The sequence below is a fragment of the Aspergillus sclerotioniger genome (genome assembly GCF_003184525.1).
Source record: "Aspergillus sclerotioniger CBS 115572 chromosome Unknown BO94scaffold_26, whole genome shotgun sequence".
NCBI classification, from domain to species: domain Eukaryota; kingdom Fungi; phylum Ascomycota; class Eurotiomycetes; order Eurotiales; family Aspergillaceae; genus Aspergillus; species Aspergillus sclerotioniger.
The window spans coordinates 251,055-269,273 of record NW_020291016.1 but is presented as its reverse complement, the minus strand read 5'-3'; the positions used below and the strand labels follow the sequence as shown (position 1 = coordinate 269,273).

General features: G+C 52.2%; 7 protein-coding genes and 1 non-coding gene across 8 annotated transcripts; 4 read left to right on the top strand and 4 right to left on the bottom strand.

Annotated features, from left to right (window-relative positions):
• The first annotated feature begins 949 nt into the window (after positions 1 to 949).
• Positions 950 to 2,710, top strand: BO94DRAFT_538082 (uncharacterized protein). The gene is made up of 2 exons (XM_025612416.1): positions 950 to 1,503; positions 1,576 to 2,710. The coding sequence occupies exons 1-2, from the start codon at positions 1,096 to 1,098 to the stop codon at positions 2,554 to 2,556; spliced, it is 1,389 nt and encodes a 462-aa protein (XP_025464408.1). The 5' UTR covers positions 950 to 1,095; the 3' UTR covers positions 2,557 to 2,710.
• A 1,370-nt stretch (positions 2,711 to 4,080) lies between these two features.
• On the top strand, positions 4,081 to 4,152 carry BO94DRAFT_t242. Its single transcript has one exon. It is a non-coding gene; the product is annotated as a tRNA-Arg (tRNA).
• A 184-nt stretch (positions 4,153 to 4,336) lies between these two features.
• BO94DRAFT_194325 (zinc-dependent alcohol dehydrogenase) lies at positions 4,337 to 6,275 on the bottom strand. Its single transcript, XM_025606053.1, has 4 exons — positions 5,618 to 6,275; positions 5,454 to 5,502; positions 5,231 to 5,387; positions 4,337 to 5,164 (listed from the first exon to the last, which is right to left on the bottom strand). Exons 1-4 carry the CDS (start codon positions 5,923 to 5,925, stop codon positions 4,392 to 4,394), a joined length of 1,287 nt encoding a protein of 428 aa, XP_025464407.1. The 5' UTR covers positions 5,926 to 6,275; the 3' UTR covers positions 4,337 to 4,391.
• Positions 6,276 to 6,480: 205 nt separating this feature from the next.
• BO94DRAFT_498588 (uncharacterized protein) lies at positions 6,481 to 7,843 on the top strand. Its single transcript, XM_025609351.1, has 2 exons — positions 6,481 to 7,283; positions 7,338 to 7,843. Exons 1-2 carry the CDS (start codon positions 6,626 to 6,628, stop codon positions 7,763 to 7,765), a joined length of 1,086 nt encoding a protein of 361 aa, XP_025464406.1. The 5' UTR covers positions 6,481 to 6,625; the 3' UTR covers positions 7,766 to 7,843.
• Positions 7,775 to 8,911, bottom strand: BO94DRAFT_523002 (SDR family NAD(P)-dependent oxidoreductase). The gene is made up of 4 exons (XM_025610200.1): positions 8,774 to 8,911; positions 8,444 to 8,712; positions 7,962 to 8,379; positions 7,775 to 7,899 (listed from the first exon to the last, which is right to left on the bottom strand). Exons 1-4 carry the CDS (start codon positions 8,840 to 8,842, stop codon positions 7,849 to 7,851), a joined length of 807 nt encoding a protein of 268 aa, XP_025464405.1. The 5' UTR covers positions 8,843 to 8,911; the 3' UTR covers positions 7,775 to 7,848.
• Positions 8,912 to 9,063: 152 nt separating this feature from the next.
• Positions 9,064 to 11,001, bottom strand: BO94DRAFT_522998 (L-rhamnonate dehydratase). Its single transcript, XM_025610199.1, has 3 exons — positions 10,558 to 11,001; positions 10,277 to 10,499; positions 9,064 to 10,201 (listed from the first exon to the last, which is right to left on the bottom strand). Exons 1-3 carry the CDS (start codon positions 10,642 to 10,644, stop codon positions 9,234 to 9,236), a joined length of 1,278 nt encoding a protein of 425 aa, XP_025464404.1. The 5' UTR covers positions 10,645 to 11,001; the 3' UTR covers positions 9,064 to 9,233.
• A 45-nt stretch (positions 11,002 to 11,046) lies between these two features.
• BO94DRAFT_522994 (putative C6 transcription factor) lies at positions 11,047 to 14,534 on the top strand. The gene is made up of 5 exons (XM_025610198.1): positions 11,047 to 11,476; positions 11,615 to 11,649; positions 11,708 to 11,824; positions 11,887 to 13,252; positions 13,323 to 14,534. Exons 1-5 carry the CDS (start codon positions 11,289 to 11,291, stop codon positions 14,098 to 14,100), a joined length of 2,484 nt encoding a protein of 827 aa, XP_025464403.1. The 5' UTR covers positions 11,047 to 11,288; the 3' UTR covers positions 14,101 to 14,534.
• Positions 14,535 to 15,014: 480 nt separating this feature from the next.
• On the bottom strand, positions 15,015 to 17,541 carry BO94DRAFT_194248 (putative Ste20-like serine/threonine protein kinase). The gene is made up of 4 exons (XM_025606052.1): positions 17,399 to 17,541; positions 17,295 to 17,325; positions 16,895 to 17,211; positions 15,015 to 16,834 (listed from the first exon to the last, which is right to left on the bottom strand). Exons 1-4 carry the CDS (start codon positions 17,448 to 17,450, stop codon positions 15,204 to 15,206), a joined length of 2,031 nt encoding a protein of 676 aa, XP_025464402.1. The 5' UTR covers positions 17,451 to 17,541; the 3' UTR covers positions 15,015 to 15,203.
• Positions 17,542 to 18,219: the final 678 nt, after the last annotated feature.

Below are 18,219 nucleotides of genomic sequence, written 5' to 3'. Positions count from 1 at the left end.
TAACTGATGACCCAGTTGCTGAGGCTGCGCCGCTTGTGCCACATGGATGGAAGCATTAACCACACTTCATATCGCCGCAGGTGTGATCCACGATAGATTGCGGCGTGCCATGAAATCCGGCCTTTTCACACGGAGCCTTAGGGTGGCTTTGGCCAAGTGGTACCCGCGGCCCATAAGTCCCATTCAGCTGTATTACGAGGCCGAGAAAGGTCAACTTCTTTCGGCCATTGACTGGCGTAGAAATGCAGTGCCACCAGGTGCACCCTCCGAGGAAGGGCCAATAGTTTAATTCCCCATAGGAATTTCCATGTTGGATAGAAGACGCTGGCGAGGAGGGAAAAGACGCTGCCCAGCTTGCGGCGACACACAATCAAGCAGTGCTTCGATCCTGTCTTCTTTTGCAGACGGCTGCCGCCTGCTATTAGAACCTGCGCCGCTGACCTAGTATCTGCTGCGACGGCACAGCTTGCCAAAGGACTGTGCATCACCCATCCGGCACATCTAGCTTATGATTACAGGCTGCTCGGATGTACCAACTTGGCTGTACATTATGATTCGTGCAGTTTGGTGCACATGATTGCTTCTGGCTCTCAATATGGTTCAGCGGAAGGTCCTGTGATTTCCAGGTTCCCCAGTCCTGACTCCTGCTACCGGAGCTACGCCGAGAGTACAAATCTGCGTTGCCTCTGCATTCAGGACGCAGGAGTTCATGATTTCTGCGCCAAGCTGCGGTAAAACTATGATGCCATCGCAAACCAGGGATTTCCATACCATTGTGGCGCGTGTATGCTCGCGTACATCCGAGTGACAGTTCCATATTCCTTTATGCGGCGAAGTCAGGGGCTACCGATGGCGTTGCCCGGGCTCGGGGACGAGTCAAATTTCAACAGTAGATCTGGTCGAACCCTTCATTGTCACTGTGGCAGAGAGGCGATTGCGGCAAGCTTGGGGCATTTGCTGGTCACAAGTACCCGCTTCCATCCTTGGTTCGGAACAAACTCTATATAAATCGGTCTCGCCGTTGCAAACCAACAAATACAAATCCTGTCCAGGGGACACCTGAGCCAAAAGTAAACCTATTGAGAGTCATTACTCATGTCTGCCCCAACCAAACAGTTCCACGACCTTTCGATCACTGGTGATATGCCGATGACACGCTCCCAGACCGAGAGAGAGCCACCTCCAAATGACAGCGATAGCAGCGAGCTCCTTGAAAGCGGAAGCGACGAGAGTGATGCTGGGGATGGGGTCTCGGCTGTCTCCTCGTCCATACGAGGAAAATCAGGGATTACCTATGACCTCGCCAAACTTGATTCCGACTGCGAGGCCAAGGCTCTTGTTGGGTTGACAAGCCAATTCAATGTGGCCAGCTGCTGTGCGACACCAACAGGGTTTGATTTCCAATTCACAGAACATCCTCGGGTTCACATCGGTTCAAAAGGATATACGTGCACCTGTTCGACATTTTCAGCCCGACCTAGCGTGGTCTGCCAGCATATCTTTGTGAGTAACCTCACGCCCCCACCTGATTTAAAATTTTCCTCTTTCCTCCGGCGTACTGACCCCCAGCAAAAGTGGCTCCTTGATCAGCTTCATGGCTGTTTTCTCCCACAGTCTCCTCCCTCCGGCATACCTCTGTCGAGCGATGGACGTCTACCGAACTTTGGGCGGGTGGAACACCTCTTGGATGACAAGCTGGAAACTATTGCAGACCAGCTGAGTTGGCAATATATTCGCTCCGAAGCCGAGGGTGGAATGAGCCGCCAGGAGATGGTTCGAGACATCTTGTCTGCCTTCAACACGGCTATACTGCCAGAGGACTTCCGTCTCGACCTTCTCGATGATGCGAGACAGTCGCGTACTCCCGAACAGTGCGTTGTGCAGGGGGACTTCGAGGCCACGATGTTTCGGCTCGCTGTGCACGATGACGGGGTTTATTCTAGCCTCTGCAAGGCAATGCCCATAGGAGCCTGCGCGGTGATTTATTTCGACAAAGTGCACCACAGACTGCGGACGTTATTGGCAGATTTTGATCGGTACTGTCTGACAGGGCAGGCTCCGAGTGCAGCAGCCGGCATGGACGTTGAGTCTGTAGTCAAGGACATCCAACGCAGCGTTGGCCGTGTCCGGGAAAACATCATCATTCGAGCACCACACGGTATGGAAGGGGCTGCGAAAACCTTGGTCACCCTGTTGGAGGATATTTGCAGCCGCAATAGGGATGCGCTGGAAGGGAACGACTGGGGCCGAGCGACATTCCACGGGGAGGATGAGGACCAACGCAATCTATTTCATCGGCTTATTGGAGGAGACACCGATGAGACTGGCGAATCTTTTATTCTCGACGCCCTCGAGTATTTGCCAGCTTCGGATCTTCACCAATTTGTGGGTAGGCTGAAGGCCATCCTACACCGAATTGAAGTGGACCGAGCCCCGAAGGCCTATATACTCCAACTCAGCTCGCTGATCCGTGCTGCAGAAACCCCCCTGGCGAATGCTGGTCAGAAGCGACCGTCTTCAGCTACGAGTCGGGGCGACAGCAAGCGCACCCGGTGAGATAGACTGAACTCTACTGTTGGAGAGCAACAGTTGATCGATTACTGCATGATTGGGCGGCTTTTCTCATTGATACACTCTTACACCATTGTCTGCATTTTGTGAAGCGCCAGTTGTTTCAATCCATTAGCTTGATAGATGGCACAATGATTCTTGTCTACCTACCCAGCTGGCCTGGTATCGGTAATCCTCCCCCATGACGTGATACCGTTTCCTTTGTTCTAAGTTTTCCTTTGTCCCTTCCTGGGAATTGCACCGCCACCAGCTGCCACGGTATACTTCCAACCTTGTGGATGGGATGACACAAGCACCGAGGCAGTCCCATGGTTGCGTGCGTACCAAAGAATGTACCCTGGCATGATCATCCAACCTTATTACCACTCACTGTCGCCGCCGACCCGAGGGGACGGTTCAATACGATCCCAGTACCGTGGTTATTGCCCAGCTCCCAATCCATCACTGGGACAAGAATCCGGTTCTTTCTCGCACTCAGATACCCATCCCAGAAACCCCGTCTTTGGTACCAACCGGATAGAGAAAATTGAGACTGAGTCAATTACCAGCCGTCAGTTCAAGGCCGCATGACGTCTACGGACACCAGTCCTCGGTTCCACTAGGGAGGTGTCGAACTGCCGGTGGAACTTGTGTAACCATGAACGCGAACGTGCAGACCAATAGGCGCGTACTGAATAGAGTTTGGCATGTCTACACTACACCCCCATGCCTGAGGCCGGATGGGTCCCTCCCAGCTGCTCGGTACCCTGGCCCGCGGAATCGGGTATATCGCAGTCGGAGAATCTTACCCCGTGCGATGATTGAGAATTGTGCAGTACGTAGCCATGAGGTGTCTACTAGAATAGTTCATTGAATACGTAGTGGGGAAAAAAAAAAAGCTTGACCCCAGAAGTTAGGACGATTTCGGTACCCGGTCCTTTGTCCTCCGCGTATCATTAACCGTCTCAAATTCAAGTTGCCCCGAGATTCCGCCGTTCCACTAATCATGTCGCCTAAATGCCGATTGACCTTACCTAGTATCTAGCTGCTGAATAACTTCCCATTGCGAAGCGGACAAATTCGCCGCTGGCGAACCAGAAGATTACCTCTACCGCTCTTTTACCCTACCGCCTTTCAGTTTCATTTTCCTTTTTTTTTTTTTTTCGTTTGCACTCGGCCGAGCCGGAAGCGGAAGCCTAAGGAGGACCTGAGTATTGAAAGCCGTATTTATGCCTAAGGCAGAGACCAGAGCAGGTATCTTGTGTATATGCAGAACGTGCCAGACTGATAGGCAGTAGGTAGTGCTATCTATACAGTTACTATTTATACAGTTATACTCCTTTCCAATCCTGTCCCAGTCGAATAGCAGCAGAAACCTAGCATGTTCAAACTCAAGCCGATGTTTTCGTCTTCGCCGAAGAGAGAGCTCAAATGTCAAGTGGGGCAAGATTTTCCGAAACTTCTTTCTTGTGGAAACTAGGCTTTTCTTTGGAGTATAGTGTCAACTATGGGACAATAGTTTCAACAATTGGCCGGCTGGCCCAATGGTAAGGCGCTTGACTACGGATCAAGAGATTGCAGGTTCGAATCCTGCGTCGGTCATTCTTTTTGGTTTTATGTGTCTTTAGGTTTGGTGGAGGGGAAGGCGTATTTTTTCTGTTTTTCTTTTCGTGGGCTGGAAAACGAGGGGTTGGTGGGTTGCTTTTTCTTACTCGTGTGTCGTTTGTTTGGCTTTATAGTGTTTGATCGGTGTCTTTGGGCCGGAGAATGGCGCGTTATTAGAGGTGTTTGTTGAGATATACTATCATGAATGAATAAATAAATAAGCAGAACTACGCTAATTACTCAGACAAATCAAGAACTACTCGCCCCTGCAGCTTACCTAAACTCATATCTTCAAAAATACTTGTCAATGCTTCCATCTTCTCTGTCCGGAAGTGAGCCTTGATGATCCCTCGCGCTGCGAAATTCAACGTCTCGATTGCCTCTTTTCGAGTGCCCACCGCGGACCCGGTGATGGTCATTTGCTGAGCGATCAGATGTCCGGGGAATGCGGCCGCAATGGCTTGAGGTGCGTTCTCGGGGATGCCCACGCACACGAGCGTGCCGTTGAAGCGCAGGAATAGCGGAGCTTGGGCGTATGCGATGTTGGATGCCGTGCATACGAGTACGGCGTGCGCTCCCAGGCCATCTGCTAGGGATTTAATGTGAGCGGAGATACCTTCGCCCCTATCATCGCGGGGGAACTGAGTGATATCGACGAAGTGTTCGGCGCCCGAAGCCTTGACTAGTTCTTCTTTGCTGCTGTGGTCAATCCCGATCACCCGGAGTCCCATGCCTTTGCTTGCAAGTTGCACGGCCAGGTGGCCTAGGCCACCTCCGGCGCCGGAGATTACGACCCACTGGCCCGGCCGGGCGTTGCTGCGCTTGAGTGCGGCGTAGACAGTGACGCCGGCGCAGAGCATCGGGGCTGCTTCGTCCGATGCGAGGCCGTCCGGGATCGGCGTCACGTAGTTGGCTGGGCCCAGGGTATACTGCTGGAATGTGCCGGGGGTGTAGTATCCCGAGACCTGGTGATTAAAGCACATTCCGTCTGCGCCCGCATGACAGGGCTCTGTGATGGTACATCGTCAGTAGAGGCCCGCTTGTCATTGTGAAATTGATAGAATACGACACCCACCGCAATTTCCGCATATGCCGGAGACCCATTTGATCCCTACCCTGTCGCCAATATTCAGGCCGGAGGCCTCAGCCCCGGGACCCAGCTTCACGATCTCCCCGACACCTTCATGACCGCCAACCTGGCCTGGCGGTGTGGGGTGGGGGAGAGTGCTCCACTGGTCAAGTCAGAACGGGCCTGGAGCTGGAATAATACGGCTCTATGCTCATTGCTCATTGCTCACAGTGTTGGTCATTACTCCATAGTCGGAATGGCAGACGCCTGAATGAGTCCTGCAGACACCCGTTAATCGAATGAAGCAGCCCATTGACCTCGATAAAGCTGCATCATGGATGTCCTCTGAGCGGACACACCGCAATAGACACTCGATAAGCAGACTTCACGTACAGATTGATCAGCACCTCGCCCACCCCAGGCTCGGGCACATCTAACTCGACGATTTTCGTAGACACAGTACCGGGCTGATCATAGATGGCAGCCTTCTGTTTTGCTGGGATTTCCAGCACAACAGCATCGCCGCTGCTGAGATTGGACACAGTCATATTCACGGGGTTATGGTATCTTCGTGGTCGCAGAGAGAGGGAGGAGGAATAATGGAGGGTGCGGGGAGCGAGACCCAGCGAGCGCAGATCGAGGGCGCAGCCTCTCTTTATCACGGGGGCTCCCAATCGATACGCTAAATGAACTGGGATCATCGTGGAGGAGTATTGCTGATACTGGCTAAGCACAGCTTGTCTGTACGACGGGGTGGATGACTGATCCCAGACTCGTATCAATTGCAGGAAGGCAAAGAGCCAAAGAAAGCCGCCGTCAGCTGCAACCGAGGCAATTCTGGGGAATACCCCTCTTTTCTCGTAATTTGGAGCATACCTTGCCAACAAGTGAGAATCTCATTAGGCATCGAGGAATACCCACAACCGAAGTCAAAACCATCTCCGTCAGAGGTGTGATTGGTGAAGGGGTGATGGACTGCCCGAAATTGGGTCTGTCGTGGAGCTGGAGAAACACAAACCGTCCAGAAAGCACAGATGGGATCTGGGGCCATACTCCAGATATATAAAGCCACCCTGCCAAAGGTCCTCAAGGCGAGGGGAAGCAGAGACCAGTACTTCAGTTACTTAGAACTAGACCGTCCGTCGACTCGGCGCAAAGCCTCCCCGAGGGGAGGGGGCTGGCCAGCAAGCACCAATGGATCTCTGCATCTCCCCCACAGTCGGGGGTATCGCATGATGACCGACTGCATTTCCCCTCTCCGACAGCTGTTCTGCTGCCATTATTTGCACCGTAGTCCTGCCTTCTCTGCTGCTCCAGCTCTGTAGTCCTCCCAACCCCTCCCAACCCCGCATTCATCACCAATCTCGGAATCGCCGCCAAACAAAGAAAGCATCCGTCACAATGCCAACGTCAATCGTCGACTCTCATATCCATCTGTTTCCAGAGTCGCATCTCCCCACTTTGGCCTGGTATGGACCCGACAGTCCTCTAGGATCCCAGCACTCAATCGACGAGTATCGTCTCGCATCGGCCTCTACTCCCACCTCCCCAGAATCAACCCAAGCCCTCTATCTCAGGGGATTCATCTTCCTCGAAACCGACCGTATCTCTTCAGTCGAAGAGTCAGGGCGTGGTTGGTCCCACGCTCTCGATGAGGTCTCCTTCCTTACGCGAATCATCACCGGGGAGCCCGTCCCCGGGGAAGGGCACAAGGTTGTAGATCGCGAGCTCTGTCTGGGCATGGTGCCTTGGGCGCCCGTTCCTGGGGGTCCTGCTGCTCTGGAAAGGTACATGACACAGGTGCAGGAACGGACCCGATCGGAGGAGGTATTCAAGAAGGTCCGCGGAGTTCGATACCTGGTTCAGGATAAACCGAGAGGGGTCATGTTGGAGTCTGACTTTATTGGAGGATTGAAATGGCTAGGAACAAAGCAGTTGATCTTCGATCTTGGGGTGGATGCCCGACAAGGGGGAATTTGGCAGCTGAGAGAGGCTGCCGAGATGATGAAGAAGGTGTACAATGGGGTAGACAAGAAGGATAGCGTCAAGATCATTATCAGTATGCCCCCTCTCCTAGCGGCGAGTTATAATATTCCTAACGAGCTGTCGTTAGATCACTTGTGCAAGCCGAATCTTCGTCTTCCCTTCTCGTCGCCTGATTCCATAGCTACGCACCCGGATTTCCTGGAGTGGAGTTCTCTCGTCACGGCCATGGCTCAGCATCCGTTTACGTATATGAAGCTTTCCGGTGGGTTCTCGGAGCTTCCTCCGCTTGTGGGAGAGTCGGAGCCCGATATTGCGTACCTGGTTGAGCAGGTCCGGTTATGGACGGATGTCATATTTGATGCTTTTGGGCCGGAGAGGGTGATGTTTGGCTCTGACTGGCCGGTGTGTAATGTGGGAGGAGGTGGCAATGCAGTGGCCTGGAGACGATGGAAGACTGCGGTGGAGGGTATTTTGGAGAAGAGAGGCTTGACCCAAGACCAGAAGGAGGGTGTTTGGGGTGGAGTTGCAGTCAAAGCATACGGAATTGAAATCTAAATGCTTTCCATATGCGGGAGTATGTACACTGATTGTCAATATGTTCACATCAGAATGCAGTATCATGATCACACCATCATAAACTACTGAAGGTTCACGAAGAGTCCACCGTCCACAAGTATCTGCGCCCCAGTCTATTCGCTGATTAGCATGCACCCTCAAAAGCCATATTACTGGGAAACAACACAGTACTTACCACATAGCTACTCAACTCCTCACAGGCCAAAAACACCGCCGGTCCAGCCAGATCCGGAGGCTGACCCAATCGTCCCAATGGAATTCTCCCCTCCATATACGTCCTCTTCACCGGATCACTCATATCCTCATCGTTCAACTGAGTCCGGATCGTCCCCGGCAGTAGCGCATTACATCTGATCCCGTATTTCCCCAATGCGACAGCACACGACTGCATTAGACTAAGGACGCCGGCTTTCGTAGGCGTATAATGGGTCTGCTGACCACCCCCAACGAGCGCAGAGATAGAACTGATTCCAATGATCGATCCGCCAGATGGATATTGAACCAGGGCCATTTGTCGAGCGGCTGCCTGCGTTGCCCAAAAGGCCCCAGATAGGTTGGTATTTACCGTGTGACCGAGCAGAGGAGGATCGACTCTAGACCACGGGATGGACGTTAAGAATACACCACACACATGTAGAAGGGATGGGGGTAACTCACTCTAGGAATTCCTCGAATTTGCAAACCCCCGCATTGCTCACGAACACATCTAGCCTTCCAAATGTTTCCACGGCCTTTGCGACAAAATCCCGGCCCGTTTCGGGTTGTGTGATGTCGCCGGTGACAAGGAGGAACCTGTTCCCCTCGTCGTTTCCGGTGATCTCGGATACGTCTTTATGCATTGCTGTGATGAGAGGCTCTTCTTTTGGTCCGCCGAGATGGTTGACGGCTACTTTTGCGCCGTGGCGGAGGTAGTCGAGGGCGATGGCCTAGAAGGATGTTAGAACCTAGGACTTGGTACTGTGTGGTTCTGTTTGCTCGCTCCCTTACCCGTCCAATGCCAGTCAAACCGCCTGTGATGGCGGCAACTTTACCGACTAGGAGTTGTGGAAGAGGCATTGCGATGTTGGTTCCACCCGAAGGTTGGCTGAAGATTGACGTGGGCTATCAGTCGAACGGCTGCCTTGGATAAATACTATTGTTCTATGCCGGGTGGTAAGATACTACGGGGTGGAGTCCGCCTCGGGAATTTCGTGGGATTGTTGCCCCGAGGCCCCTGACACCCCCACATTCTGTATGTACCCCACACTCACGCGGGATGTCACTGGGAACGCCATTCTGTTCAAGTCACGTCCAGGATCCATTGTCCCTCCCTATCTATCATTCTGGAAGCTAAAAATGAAGCAGAATTCATGTACACATGCTTGTCGGGGCCAAAGAACTACAAATAGAAAATGCCGTCTAGCAGCCTGCGAATCAAAACAATCGATATCCCAATGACATATACTGCTTAAGCCGTGCCATTAGATTCCGGTTGGCTCTCAACTGGAGCAACCAATACTTTTTGAGGAGCCGGAGTGAGGATGGACGCTGCAGGAATGAGGGGAGCAGCCGGGTTCAACTCAAGCCCGAAGCCCGGCTTGTCCAGAATCGAAACGTCGAGATATCCCTGGGTTGGGATGGGCTCGTTAAGGAACATGTTCCCGAAGACGGGCTCAACGGTCTTTCCGTCGGCAGAGTTGGCTAGATATTCCTGAAATGGTGTGTTGGGTTGCGACACCACAAAGTGGTACGAGTAAGGCCCAGATGCATGAGGGACAACTGGGATATCATAGGCGCTAGCAAGCGCCGAGACCTTCAGCAGCTCCGTCATGCCGCCGACCCACATAACATCGGGTTGGATAATATCCAAGTTGCGACCCTCAACGAGCTTTCGGAAACCGTACCGTGAGTACTCGTGTTCTCCAGTGGTGAACTTGACGGTGGGGTGGGCTCTTTTCAAGAGCGCATGGCCATCAAAGTCGTCGGGAGTCAAACACTCTTCCCACCAATCAATGTTGATGCCTTCTGCCTCGCAACGCTTGACGAGCTCGATTGTGTAGGGGACGTTCAGGGACATATAGCAGTCGACACGCAATGGAAAGTTGGGGCCGACTGACTCCCGCTGCTTACGGAGGTAATCAACGTTCTTCAACAGTCCTTTTGTACCCTCGTCCGGACCATGGGGAAGGGCGACCTTGGCTCCCGAAAAGCCCATTGCCTTGGCGGACGCGGGCTGCGGGCCTGTGCAGTAAAAGTCCAGGCGCGAGCGAGTCGCTCCGCCAATGAGTTTGTAGACGGGCTCGTTGCGAATCTTGCCCAATAGGTCCCAAATAGCCAAATCAATCACCGATATGACGGCAACGGGGAGACCCTTTCGGCCGTAGAACATTGAACCCCGATACATCTTCTCAAATAGACCATTGGTATCCCGCGGGTCTAAGATGATGGATGAACATTAGCCTCGCTGTTCTCCTAGACGTTGATGGTAGACTTAAGGTTGCTTATTCATACCTGCACCAAGCAAGAAACGCTCAAAGTGTTGATGGACCAGCCAGCAAGCCGGAGGGCCACCGAATCCAGTGGCAAATCCCTTGGTTCCGTCGGTAGCCTCAATCTCGACGCAGAAGGAGCCCAAGACGTTGATGCCCCATGATGTGCGGGAGCCACGGTATTGTGCCCAGCGAGTCATGGGGGTGGAGATGTTGCTGTCAATTAGCCAGTGGCCTCCCTTGACCTGTTGTAACCGGAATTTTAGCTTTGTATCAAGGATACGCAAGTGCTGCAGAGCTTACATTATGGTAGTCACCTCCAGATCCCACCCCATCAATGATGAAGGTGCGGATTTCTTTGATGCGGGGGAAAGGTCCGATAGAGCCCATGCTGACGGTATTCTGGCAGAAAAGGTAGGAGGAACAAGATCTCGGATGCTTGAGAAAGAATAACAATCAGAGAGGAGAAACCAATTTCTCTCAGGGGGCGAAGGGGCCATATTTGAAAGCATACGAGCTGCTCCGCGTCGAGGGGCAGCCCGTGAAAACCTCTCCCCTGCCCCCTCCCCCCTTCGGCTGAGTCGCGATGGCTCGGGGTAATACTACCCCGAGTCTTCTCAGGATGGATGGAAGCATGAATGACGGATGAACGGACCCTGCGGAGCGGCCCTGCAGTGGTTAGTCATTTGTCATTCTGCCTCCCCGGAGTTCTTCAGCCTTCCTTAGTTCCTTAGCAGTCTCCTTCATCCATGGATGCAGATGGTGTGGAGGTGATCGGGTTTTGCGGGGTCCCGCGGGTGTTTTCTTGGCTCAGGCCATGCCAGCCCGACGCCCTTCGTCTCTTTCTTTTTTTCCCCTCCCATTTTCTCTGTTCTTCTTTGTCTTTGTTTCGCTCGCTTTGCGCATTCCCACTGCGTTGGATAGACTCGGTCCAATTTCCCCGATATCCGCCCCCTCGTGCCAGGATGCTTCATCGCCGCTGATCCAACTGCTGTCGCTGGATAACGGTATAACCCCGGGCTCGCTAAAGTACCATGCCGACCACTGCTGCAGCTGCCTCTGCTCATCGGACTCCACCACCATCCCGATTCCATGGCGATCTGGAACGGGAGCACAGCGGGGATGAGTCCTGGTCCGCAGTCGATAGCGATAATGATCGTGTTGCTCAGAACGGGTCGAGCATCTATCGTGCGCTGAAACGTAAACGACCCCTCACAGTGTCGTACGTACCAGTCTCTTAATCCCCCCCCCCAAAAGGACCTTCGAAAGGCACGGATCCTTTTTATTCATATTCCCCTTGTTCAATTCTTGGTCTCTGTGCTTAGATTTAGCTCATTGGACATCATACTAATGGACTTAGATGCGAGCTATGCAAGCAGAGAAAAGTCAAATGCGGTAAGTGTGCCCCTCTCTGTCAATCCTTGCTGTATAAACGTCCAGCTAATGAGTGTAGATCGAGCCCAGCCCAGCTGTGGGTGGTGTGCTCGCAATGGTCAGCTGTGCGAGTATAAGGAGCGGAAGAAGCCTGGTCTTCGCGCAGGTTATGGCAAGGAGTTGGAACAAAGGCTAGGTATGTCGCTAGTCTCAGAAAATGGTTGTTTGGCTTGAAATTGTTCCTCACTGGACAAATAGATCGCTTGGAGGAGGTCATCCAGACACAGGCCCGCCTGATCGAGACGCATATTCTCCAGAGCCAATCTAGCAGGAGTATTGACATCTCTCAGCAAGGGCCATTTTCATACAGTTCCCCGTCAGAGCCAGCTCAGGCCCACAGCCCTCCTAATGCATTTTACTTCCATGAACCACCCCCAGCCGCCCCATTACCGCATCATCCTGATCCGTCCATCACCAGCCCTTCGGACATCTCCGGAAAGAACACCATACATAGCCAACTTTCAAGTGTCATGCCTGCGCCAGATTCTGTACAACAAGCATCAGATAACCCGCCCCACAATGATTATACAGGAAATGAATCGTCGCTCAAGGTTCCGGTCAATCTCTATGCCAATCAGGAACAGTCACTTGCGGATCCAGAGCTTGATCTACCGCCGTATGATCTGCTGTATGCGCTGGTGGACCTTTACTTCGAACACATCAATACTTGGTGTCCTGTTCTCCATCGTCGCACCACCCTGGACACTTTTTTTGGCCCCTCTCCACTGGAAGAAGCGGATAGGACGGTGCTCTACGCTATAGTTGCGACCACACTTCGCTTTTCAAGTGACAGTCGGCTTAACGAACAGAACCGCAGACGGTATCATGACTCCTCAAAGCAGAAGGTACTGCTCTATGGGCTCGAAAACTCATCAGTCAAGGCTCTCCAAGCCCTGGTAATTCTGGCCTTGGATCTAGTGGGATCGTCCAACGGTCCCCCGGGGTGGAAGCTGCTTGCACTGATTACGCGGTCAGTGGTCCAGTTGGGACTTGCCGTTGAGGCAAAATCTTCACTGATCGCTCCTAGTTATCCCTCCATATACACTCTCAGGGCGGTTACGCTCCCAGAGCCCGAATCTTGGATTGAAGATGAGAGCAGGCGGAGGCTCTTCTGGATGGTATATCTTCTGGACCGTTATTCTACCATTGCAACAGCCTTCGATTTTGCCTTGGACGATAAGGACATTGACCGAAAGTTACCATGTAAAGATGAATACTTTCTCAAAAGTCAGCCCGTTGAAACGAGATGGTTTCAACGCTCCAGTGATCGCGCTGACTACGTAAGCCGTGCCGAAAATGTTGGAACGTTTGGCCTCTACGTCGAAGTGCTGGGCATTCTTTCTCGGATCCATGCGTTTTTGAAGCGACCCGTTGATATAGGGGCTCTATCGGACGTTGAGGAATGGCAGGCTTCGTACCGTAAATTAGACAGCGAGCTGACTTCTTGGGAATTCGGCCTCCCAGCCGACTATGCATACGAAAACTCGTCCCGGTTGTTCAGTGGTTCGAAGCCCGCCAAGGGAATCCATTGCGACTGGGTTCAGCTCCATGCCACTTATCAAACGTGAGTACGACTATCCATTCTACTGTCATGCCATCACTTGAAGAACAGGTAAACTTACACTTTCTTACAGTGCGGTTATTCGGCTTCATTCGTCAGCAGCATACCCTACCACACGATCTCCCATTTTCACACCATCTTACAGCGCAAGCCAGCGATGCTTGCTTGCAGTGGACAATATCCTTTCCGTGACCCGTTTTGTCGTGGACAACAACATGCTTGACAAGTTGGGACCACCATTTGCCTTTACTCTCTGGGTTTCAGCTCGATTGCTACTTGTCCACGGGTCTACTATAGCCCATACGGTTAGCCCCGATATACTCTTCTTTGTCGACACCCTTGCCCAGATGGGGAAGTACTGGAAGGTAGCAGAACGCTACAGTTCAATTCTGCAGCGTGTTCTCGACGAATACGGGGAATACCAGCAATCCGGCGTATCCGACTGCGAGCGAGCCACACCGTCCACTGTAAAAATCCTTGCAGACATGCGCCGGTGTGCATTTGATTTGGACTTTCTCATCTCACGGCAGCCACGCACGTCCCCAGCTAGTAGCCAGCGGTCTGCGCCAGCGGCAGCGACAGTCAGAAATCCGGCTCCCAATGAACTCGAGTACCTCGACGTGTTCGGCTTCTTCAATGTCCCGCGTGTTCCAGTCACCCGAGCTACTGACATCCTCAGCCTGGACATTAGCGACACAGTCAACAACCCCATGTCAGTAAATGGGTTGACCGGGGCTGGCAGCACGAATCATGTCGTTGATGGTGCACACTCCAACACCAACGAATTTAATATTACGAACTACCTGATTCCGACTCCTGAGACTGATTGGCTCTTTCGCCCTAGCGGATGAATGTGATTGGGATTTCTATCCCTGTGTCTCTGATAGACCCCATATCTCCAAAGTAGGGCATGCTACACAGCCAGGGAGAGGTCGAGCACTTGTGTGGAGACGCCATGTATTATCAAGACTGTCACAAGATCTGCTAGCGGCCGGCACCTGGCGTCCACTTCGTCGGCAGATACTAGCTTCATCGAGATACTCTCCGTGAGTGTGGATGGCATGGGGCTGTTGCGTCCTGGGGTTCTAACCTCAAGCGTTCATACTTCATGGTTTGCTTGAAAGCTGTCTCATCCAACAAGAAACGAGACAAGGCTAGGTGACCCAGACAGTTTCATCATGTGAAGCCATCTGAACAGAGCATCACCCGCATGCCTGTGATTTTTTTGTACACCAGGTACATAGTGTACATTGATAGACAAAGGAGCAACAAATTACATTACCCTCACGTCATTTTGTTATCCTTACACGTAGAAGAAGAAAAGGCAAAAGAAAAGTAAAAGAGAATAAAACAACGAAAAAAGAATGCCTTTGAAGACCGTGCCATGTATTCACAGACGTAATCAGAAAAGGAAAAGAGAAGGCCAGATTCCTGTAAGGCAACTTCTGTTCACTAAATCGGTTGAAGGTCCCAGCCCAGAAATCTCCAGGATAGCGAGATGAAGAAGAGCAGGGGGTGAAAGGACACCAAATCAAATGCATGCCGCATCTTATGAGGCGCGTTGTCCAACTAGGCATGCAGCACCAAGAACAGAACTTTCGTGCATTGGGATCAGTCCCACCAAGCTGGGTTCTGCCAGGACTTTTGGTGAGAGGACGTTAGAAAAAATTGAGGAAGAGTGGCTTTGCAAAATGGAGGGTGTCATGTGAGTCAAACCAAGACACAAAAACCAAGGTTGGTGGAGTAGGTGCCATGATAGCGGACGAAGATAGCGCGCCGGGATTTCAATTCTCCATCCATAGTCATCATTTTCTGGGTTAAGGACTCCCATAAGATTCAACTTTGGTTGATCTGTCTTTGCTGAAAGTGGATGAATCATTTTTCAAAACCAGCCCCTAAAGATGGAATCGGCGCTGTCAATTGCGCTGTGCTGAATGATAAACCAGAGTTGTATCTAGGCCCTACTTGGGTTCGAATCCGAGTCAGAGGGTTCGACTCGGACAAGAATCTCTTCCAGAAATCCTTCCAAAAACGAGGTCACTTGAGCGCCCATCCCCACAGGTGCCTGATTATCCCAACGCTCAAGCCTCGTAAACATGCCGCAAACATCACCTACCAGGCTTTCCATCATCGCGTGAACATACTCTTGGCGTGACTGCTGATCATACATGTTATCGCTAGCATCCCTAGTGGAGTTGCGTGAAACGAGTTCCATACGCCGCGTCCGGCGACGGATGGCTGCTTTGAGTGCAGGTAATATCACACTGTTCAGGGCTGTCATCTCATTCGACGAGAGAGATTGGCTTGTCTCCCGCGCTCTTTCGTCGAGGGCTCCATCTGTTGTATTATGAAGCTGGAAATAATCAGGCTTGACGGCTGACGGCTGAGAATCATGCACCGCAGCTTGCTGGGGTCGTTGTGACAGATGCTTTGGTGTGGGAGGGAGCCTGTCATGTGGCTGCGAATACGATTGACGTGGTGGATAAGGTTCTATGGCGGGACGAACGTTCTGATCCGCGAGCTTCGAAACTGGTTGCGCCGGCATGCGCCCCTGATACGACGATCCCTCCGGTAAATGTGCCTGACAGGCCTTTTGATGCCCTTGCACAGCTGGGGGAGCACCTCGGTCTTTCGAAGGAGCTGGTGGAAAGCCAGGAGAGCGATCGAGCTGGAGGAAACTCAGATCCTCAGCCAGCGCTTGCTGCAGGGCCCTATCATATTCGCTACCAGGACTCCCCTTTGGTTGACGCGGGACTGGCTGTTGTAGGTGCGATGGTGTTTGTGGTGGGAGCTCTCCTGGTGTTTGCTTGATGGGAGATGGTGGCAATGGGATCTTGGTGGGTGACAATGGCTTGGGCACAGCACTAGGCATATGCTTCGTCTGCAGAGGCGTAGATGGTATACTGTTCTTCGGTCGTAACATGTCTCTGCGGTGTTCTTCTTTTAAATTCCATTCGTTGGGTTCATGATCCCGCGAATTCATGTCCGCTTCTTTCATCGGTTTCAGCGCGGGTGCTCGCCCCGCAGGCCGCACGGTACCGAAATCCCATAGATCATCCTCATCTTCAGGTGAAGAGGTCTTTGCCAAGGGTTCCTGAACCACGTCTTCTTCTTCTTCAGCACCCCTGTTCCCGTGGATTGCATTCCAACGCTCGTAGCGCTCAATTAATTCCGTCAAATAGGTCGTCTTCTTTGCTCGCTTGATGAAGGGGTGCTCTAGGAGCTCTCTAGCTGAGGGGCGTTCTCTGGGATCTCGTCTTAGACAAAATTCGACGAAATTCTTGAAGGCCTTGCTGTAATCGCCTTGCAATGTCGGCGGAGGGTTCTTCGGAATCAAAAATAACACTTTCATGGGGTGGATATCCGAGTAAGGGGGCTCCCCATTGGCCAACTCGATGGCAGTGATTCCGAGTGACCAAATATCGGCCTTGTAGTCATATCCAGATTGCTTGATTACCTCCGGTGCCATCCAGAATGGAGTACCTACGAAAGTATTTTTCTTAGTCATCGTGGCCGAGAGTTGACTGGAGACTCCAAAGTCTGCCAATTTCACCTGCCCGCTGGAGGTAAGCAAGATGTTTGCAGCTGTCGATCATGTTAGTCTCGCGACAAAGCGGGGTTACAGCAAAAGTTATCGGGTGGCACCTTTGACGTCACGATGCAGCTTCTTATCGCTATGCAGGTAGTCCAGTCCTCGAAGTAGCTCTTTTATGATGATCATGATATACTCCTCTGGAATCGTCCCGGGGCGCATCAGATCAGAGCAACTTCCTCCGGAGCAGAACTCCATGATGATCCATAGACTGGACCCTTTTAAGAACGACCCATGGTATCGTGTGACGTAAGGGGAGTTGAGTTCCGACAAGATTGCAATCTCTTGGATAATATCTTCGACCTCATCTTCGGCATTTTCGACATCGATTATCTTGATTGCAACAGAGGCACCGGTACGCTTATCAACGCTGAATTGAAGACCAATGTAAGCCAACTAAATCATGAAATAGTGCGAAACAGAACGAGACGGGGGAGCTGTGGCATGGCATACCCTTTGTAGACCCGTCCGAAGCTCCCGCCACCTGTGAAAAATACCACCGAGTTAGGAGCCCTGATTCTGCGGTGGGATGAGTCCCGTGATGCTTGAATACATACCAATGCAGTTCTGCTTCATGTAGATCGTCTCTGGATCCACTAGGCCTTCCATCTTGGCTGTGCTTGTCGCGGGAGCAAGAGGATTAGATGGTCAATTGTCTCACCTGGTTCTGCAACACTTGAGTGAATATTAGCATCTGGCGTTGAAAGCGGAATGAGTTCTGTGGAATAGAAAGCCCCATGCGGGAAGGTCGAGAACATATAATCAGAATAAGGTTATGGGAGATAGCATCGCTTCGCCGATTGTGGAGGGTCCAGGGCGACATACCTATCGCCTAGGCTAGGCCAGGAGGTGTAGGTAGGGCTTAGAAGGGGAACAGGCAAAGAAAGGAGACATTGGAATGCGACATAGATCAATGGTTGCGCTCCAAGGGGGAATGCTTTTTAGAATTTAGAATTGACTCTGGCGGGAATCCCCGGGGAAGGCTGACGTTGGTTCGAGTCCGATTGTTTTGGGGGAGACAACCGACGGCCGACAAGCTGAGGCTCGGAGGAGGGGGAGGAAAGGCACAGCCACTGGTCCTTGCGTGCTGGCTGGAAACCTCGGGAGTAAGGGCTGAAGATCGGTAGGATATCTAGAAGGTAGATAGGTGGATAGGTACGGAGTAGATAGATGGAATCGAATCTAGATGGAGAATGGAGTTGGAGGGGGTTTCCCTTGCATGGGATCGGAGGACAACAATGGCCCGCCTAGGTTGGAACCGGACAGGAACAGGAACCGCCCGGTGATTATTACCACAAATACCTCCCAGTCCCATGATTGGGGCAACGCGGGGTTCTTCTGCCGGGCGGTCAGCTGGCGCCCCCACCACTCATCGGGC

What these genes read in the sequence shown, in the direction of transcription:
- BO94DRAFT_538082 (XM_025612416.1), top strand. Translation starts at nt 1,096, where the DNA reads ATGTCTGCCCCAACCAAACAGTTCCACGACCTTTCGATCACTGGTGAT. An exon ending in TGGTCTGCCAGCATATCTTT is followed by an intron (nt 1,504 to 1,575) that starts GTGAGTAACCTC and finishes CCCCAGCAAAAG; the next exon opens with TGGCTCCTTGATCAGCTTCA.
- BO94DRAFT_194325 (XM_025606053.1), bottom strand. Translation starts at nt 5,925, where the DNA reads ATGATCCCAGTTCATTTAGCGTATCGATTGGGAGCCCCCGTGATAAAG. An exon ending in GGCGAGGTGCTGATCAATCT is followed by an intron (nt 5,503 to 5,617) that starts GTACGTGAAGTC and finishes GGGTGTCTGCAG; the next exon opens with GACTCATTCAGGCGTCTGCC. An exon ending in ATGGAGTAATGACCAACACT is followed by an intron (nt 5,388 to 5,453) that starts GTGAGCAATGAG and finishes TGACTTGACCAG; the next exon opens with TGGAGCACTCTCCCCCACCC.
- BO94DRAFT_498588 (XM_025609351.1), top strand. Translation starts at nt 6,626, where the DNA reads ATGCCAACGTCAATCGTCGACTCTCATATCCATCTGTTTCCAGAGTCG. An exon ending in TAGCGTCAAGATCATTATCA is followed by an intron (nt 7,284 to 7,337) that starts GTATGCCCCCTC and finishes AGCTGTCGTTAG; the next exon opens with ATCACTTGTGCAAGCCGAAT.
- BO94DRAFT_523002 (XM_025610200.1), bottom strand. Translation starts at nt 8,842, where the DNA reads ATGCCTCTTCCACAACTCCTAGTCGGTAAAGTTGCCGCCATCACAGGC. An exon ending in GTTTGACTGGCATTGGACGG is followed by an intron (nt 8,713 to 8,773) that starts GTAAGGGAGCGA and finishes ACATCCTTCTAG; the next exon opens with GCCATCGCCCTCGACTACCT. An exon ending in AGGAGTTGAGTAGCTATGTG is followed by an intron (nt 7,900 to 7,961) that starts GTAAGTACTGTG and finishes ATCAGCGAATAG; the next exon opens with ACTGGGGCGCAGATACTTGT.
- BO94DRAFT_522998 (XM_025610199.1), bottom strand. Translation starts at nt 10,644, where the DNA reads ATGGGCTCTATCGGACCTTTCCCCCGCATCAAAGAAATCCGCACCTTC. An exon ending in CTGGAGGTGACTACCATAAT is followed by an intron (nt 10,500 to 10,557) that starts GTAAGCTCTGCA and finishes CGGTTACAACAG; the next exon opens with GTCAAGGGAGGCCACTGGCT. An exon ending in GCGTTTCTTGCTTGGTGCAG is followed by an intron (nt 10,202 to 10,276) that starts GTATGAATAAGC and finishes CCATCATCTTAG; the next exon opens with ACCCGCGGGATACCAATGGT.
- BO94DRAFT_522994 (XM_025610198.1), top strand. Translation starts at nt 11,289, where the DNA reads ATGCCGACCACTGCTGCAGCTGCCTCTGCTCATCGGACTCCACCACCA. An exon ending in GCAGAGAAAAGTCAAATGCG is followed by an intron (nt 11,650 to 11,707) that starts GTAAGTGTGCCC and finishes TAATGAGTGTAG; the next exon opens with ATCGAGCCCAGCCCAGCTGT. An exon ending in CTCCATGCCACTTATCAAAC is followed by an intron (nt 13,253 to 13,322) that starts GTGAGTACGACT and finishes ACTTTCTTACAG; the next exon opens with TGCGGTTATTCGGCTTCATT.
- BO94DRAFT_194248 (XM_025606052.1), bottom strand. Translation starts at nt 17,450, where the DNA reads ATGGAAGGCCTAGTGGATCCAGAGACGATCTACATGAAGCAGAACTGC. An exon ending in CATGAAGCAGAACTGCATTG is followed by an intron (nt 17,326 to 17,398) that starts GTATGTATTCAA and finishes TATTTTTCACAG; the next exon opens with GTGGCGGGAGCTTCGGACGG. An exon ending in TTCGGACGGGTCTACAAAGG is followed by an intron (nt 17,212 to 17,294) that starts GTATGCCATGCC and finishes TCTTCAATTCAG; the next exon opens with CGTTGATAAGCGTACCGGTG.